This window comes from Mandrillus leucophaeus, unplaced genomic scaffold, assembly GCF_000951045.1.
Source record: "Mandrillus leucophaeus isolate KB7577 unplaced genomic scaffold, Mleu.le_1.0 Scaffold1, whole genome shotgun sequence".
NCBI classification, from domain to species: Eukaryota; Metazoa; Chordata; class Mammalia; order Primates; family Cercopithecidae; genus Mandrillus; species Mandrillus leucophaeus.
In genome coordinates this window covers 8,322,185-8,326,290 of record NW_012098097.1, presented here as the reverse complement: position 1 = coordinate 8,326,290, position 4,106 = coordinate 8,322,185, and the positions used below count along the sequence as shown (strand labels likewise).

Here is a 4,106-nt window from a genome sequence, read left to right as displayed (position 1 = left end):
CCCGCCTTGGCCTCCCAAAGTGCTGGGATTTCAGGCCTGAGCCACGCGCTCGGTACTTTTTTGTTTTGTTTTGTTTTTTTGTTTCTGAGATGCAGTCTCACTCTGTCGCCCAGGCTGGAGTGCAATGGCATGATTTCGGGTCAGGACAACCTCGGCCTCCCAGGCTCACGTGATTCTCCTTCCTCAGCTTCCCGAGTAACTGGGATTGCAGGCGCCCACCACCACACCCAGCTAATTTCGTATTTTTAGTAGAGACAGGGTTTCACCATATTGGCCAGGCTGGTCTTGAACTCCTGACCTCAGCTGATCTGCCTGCTTTGGCCTCCGAACGTGCTGGGATTATAGGCATGAGCCACCGCGCCTGGCCAGAAGCATCATTTGCTAGCATAGCATGGCCCCACTGTGCCGGGGAGGCCTGAGGTGTGTGCAGAAGGGGAAAGGGAAAGGTTAAGGGGCTCAGGGCCTCAGGGCTCTTCCTTTGGACAGTGGGGGATTGTTAAAGAATCCCAATCCCTGTTCTAAGCCCTGCATGTCCTTCAGTCCCTCAGCATTACACTTGAGTGGGCTCACTCAGTGAGCAGGAGTTTGCTATAAAGTTGCCAGATGTCTTGGAAAGCCAGTTGCTCTCTGGGACCAACAGTTGCCTATCAAGCCTGTTCATTCAATTCTCAAATATTATTAAGCACTTACCATGATGAGTTCTATACCAGGAACTGGAAATTTACGAGTGAACAAATGAGACCAAGGCCATGTTTCCATGGGCTTACATTCTAGTTAGGGAGAGAGACAAGAAACAAATGTACTGTATAAATAACCCATGGTGCGCTGGGTGCTGTGGCTCATGCATGTAATCTCAACAATTCAGGAGGCTGAGGCAGGAGGATCACTTGAGGCCAGGAATTCAAGACCAGCCAGGGCAACATATTGAGACCTGATCGCTACAAAAATAAAAAAACTTAGCCAGGCCTGCAGCTGTAAGTCCCAGCTAATTGGGAGGCTGAGGCAAGAGAATCACTTGAGCCCGGGAGTTCAAGGCTGCAGTGAGTTATGGCACCACTGCATTCCAACCTGGGCGACAGAGTGAGACCCTGTCTCTAAAAAAGTAAACGAATATGCCATAGTAATAAGTACTGTAAAGAACAATAAAACAAGTGCTATTTTATTTTATTTTTAAATTTTTGTATTTTTTGTAGAGTTGGGGTTTTGCAGTGTTGCCCAGGCTGGTCTTGAACTCCTGAGCTCTTGAACTCCTGGAGTTCCTGACTTGAACTCCAGTCTAGTCAGGGAGGGCTGCTCTCAGGAGGTGGTATTTGAGCAGAGACCATAAGAAACTTGCCTGGTGTTTATTCCGTATCTCTTGCATTTAGCTTGATACTGATGGACATTGTGTGGGCCAGAGGCAGGGATGGTTGGCTATGACCCCAAACCAGATGGCAGGAATAACACCAAGCTCCAGGTGGCAGTGGCTGGGTCTGTGTCTGGACTTGTCACTCGGGCGCTGATCAGTCCCTTCGACGTCATCAAGATCCGTTTCCAGGTACTCTTCCCTTTTTTCCATGCAATGGACTGGAGGACAAGTGTAGTCTTTCTCGCAAAAGCAGTTCCGAAAACTTGGAATTCTATCCAGATGAAGGGCTTGCCTTTTCTGAAAGTTCCCCTGCACATTCCAGCCCACCCCGCTGTCCTGACCTTTTTTATTTTGATTCCCAGCTTCAGCATGAGCGCCTGTCTCGAAGGGACCCCAACGCAAAGTACCATGGCATCTTCCAGGCCTCTAGGCAGATCCTGCAGGAGGAGGGGCTGACAGCTTTCTGGAAGGGACACATCCCAGCTCAGATTCTCTCCATAGGCTATGGAGCTGTCCAAGTAGGTGGCAGGGGACCTGGCCAGGCCTCTGGGGTCACGTTGCTCAATGGAGGAACAGAGGGAGGGTGAGGCAAGCAGGAATGCCGCGTAGGGCAGGACGGGAGAGGCAGGCCCCACGCTTCCCACCTGCCTCACCCGGGAGCCTTCCTGACCAGCTGTACTGTAGGCATTCCCCTCCCCTATGTCCCCGCATCTATCCTGTGTAACTTAGATGTTGCATCTTGGAGACTGATTTGATGTCATGCCTTCTGTGGCGCTTGGCGAAGGACAGCACTAATGCATTTCAATTTTTGAAATACCACCTTCACATACGTGGTTCATCTGAACTTCACCACACCATCATGAGGAGGGCAGGGTAGGTGTCATGTGGATCTCAGGGAGGTGAAGTCAGCTGTCTGAGGCCACACAGCCTGCACATGGCAGGGCTAGGGTTAGAGCTCACGCTTCGTTCAGTGGAGCACCAGTATAGTCATAGTGCACAGCGTGTGATTTTATGCAGTAGACATGGTAAGAACCAGCCCTGTACAGTGCAAACCATGGGCCAGGCCCCTGTTGGAAGCACTTCACATACAGTCACAGCAGTCCTTAAAGTAGGGGCTGTTGTCCCTCCCATGTCACGCATGAGAAGACTGAGGTGGACAGAGCTTACATAATTAACCCAACCAAAGTCACTAGCTAGAAAATGGCAGAGCCACGACCCCCACCTAGGCAGCTAGTGCCAGAGACGTCCCTGCCTACTCCTCCTGTGACATCACAGTGACCGCCCAAGTCAGGTGTTTACTGGCTGGGCATGTCCTGTGATCCTGTCTCTGCACTTGTCTGCAAACAGATACTGCAGCATGACAAATAAATACAGCAACAGGATAGTCTCAAGAAGCCAGGCCTAGGCCGGACTCGGTGACTCACACCTGTAATCCCAGCACCTGAGCCCAGGAGGTGAGGTGGAGGTTGCAGTGAACCACGATCATGCCATTGCACTTCAGCCTGGGTGACACAGCCAGACCCCGTCTCAAAAAAAAGAAAAGAAGCCAGGCCATCTTCATTTGGCTGAAGGAAGATCTGAGCATAGCCCTGGTATAGTGGCTCACACCTGTAATCCCATCACTTTGGGAGGCTGAGGTGGGAGGATGGCTTGAGCTCAGGAGTTTGAGACCAGCCTGGGCAACATAGCAAGACCTCCTCTCTACTAAAAAAAAAAAAATTAGCCAGGTATGATGGTACACACCTCTAGCCCCAGTTATTCCAGATGCAGGAGAATAATTTGAGCTAGAGAAGTCAAGGCTGCTGTGAACTATGATCGAGCCGCTGCACTTCAGCCTGGGCAACTGAACACGACCTTGTCTCAAAAAGCAAAACAGGGCCAAGCTCGGTGGCTCATGTGTGTAATCCCAGCACTTTGGGAGCCCAAGGCAGGCAGATCGCTTGAACTCAGGAGTTTGAGACCAGCCTTGGCAACATAGTGGAACCCTGGTTCTACAAAAAATACCAAAATTAGCTGGACATGGTGGCATGCACCTGTAGTCCCAGCTACTTGAGGGGCTGATGTGGGAGGATCACTGGAGTCCAGGAGGTGGAGGCTGCAGTGAGCCGTGCACTGTACTCCAGCCTGGGTGACAGAGCGACACTTTCATCTCTAAAAAACAAAAACAAAAAAAGAAAACAAAGATCTGAATGTAAGGGGGTCACCCTGTTGAACATGCTCCCGAAAGAATCTGCCCCAGAAAAGAATGATTCTCGAACAGGGCCGCCGTCAGCTGCACGGAGGGGATCCCTGCAGGAATCAGAGCATGGCCGTCTTTCCCAGTTCTCAGAAAACTAAGTTAGCCAGTGACATTTTCTGATATACATTTTTCTCATGTATCTTTTATTAATTTTTTTTTTCTTGAGACGGAGTCTCACTCTGTCTCCCAGGCTGGAGTGCAGTGGCGCAATCTCGGCTCACTGCAACCTCCGCCTCCCAGGTTCAAGCGATTCTTCTGCCTCAGCCCCCCAAGTAGCTGGGGTTACAGGCACACGCCACCACGCCTGGCTAATTTTTGTATTTTTAGTAGAGACGGGGTTCCACCATATTGGTCAGTCTGGCCTCCAACTCCTGACCTCATGATCTGCCCGCCTCGGCCTCCCAAAATGCTGGGATTACAGACGTGAGCCACTACACCCAGTCTTTTCTTTGAGACCGAGTCTTGTTCTATCGCCCTGGCTGGAGTGCAGTGGCGTGATCTCGGCTCAGTGCAACCTCT

General features: G+C 50.9%; 1 protein-coding gene across 1 annotated transcript in view; it reads left to right on the top strand.

Moving 5' to 3' along the window:
* The window catches only part of SLC25A19 (solute carrier family 25 (mitochondrial thiamine pyrophosphate carrier), member 19), a 19,499-nt gene that overhangs the window by 1,646 nt on the left and 13,747 nt on the right, over positions 1 to 4,106 (top strand). The window contains exons 2-3 of the mRNA XM_011978551.1: positions 1,368 to 1,537; positions 1,711 to 1,866. Of these exons, the coding sequence (XP_011833941.1) occupies positions 1,406 to 1,537; positions 1,711 to 1,866 (288 nt within the window). The 5' untranslated portion in view covers positions 1,368 to 1,405. The remainder of the gene's footprint in view (positions 1 to 1,367; positions 1,538 to 1,710; positions 1,867 to 4,106) is intronic.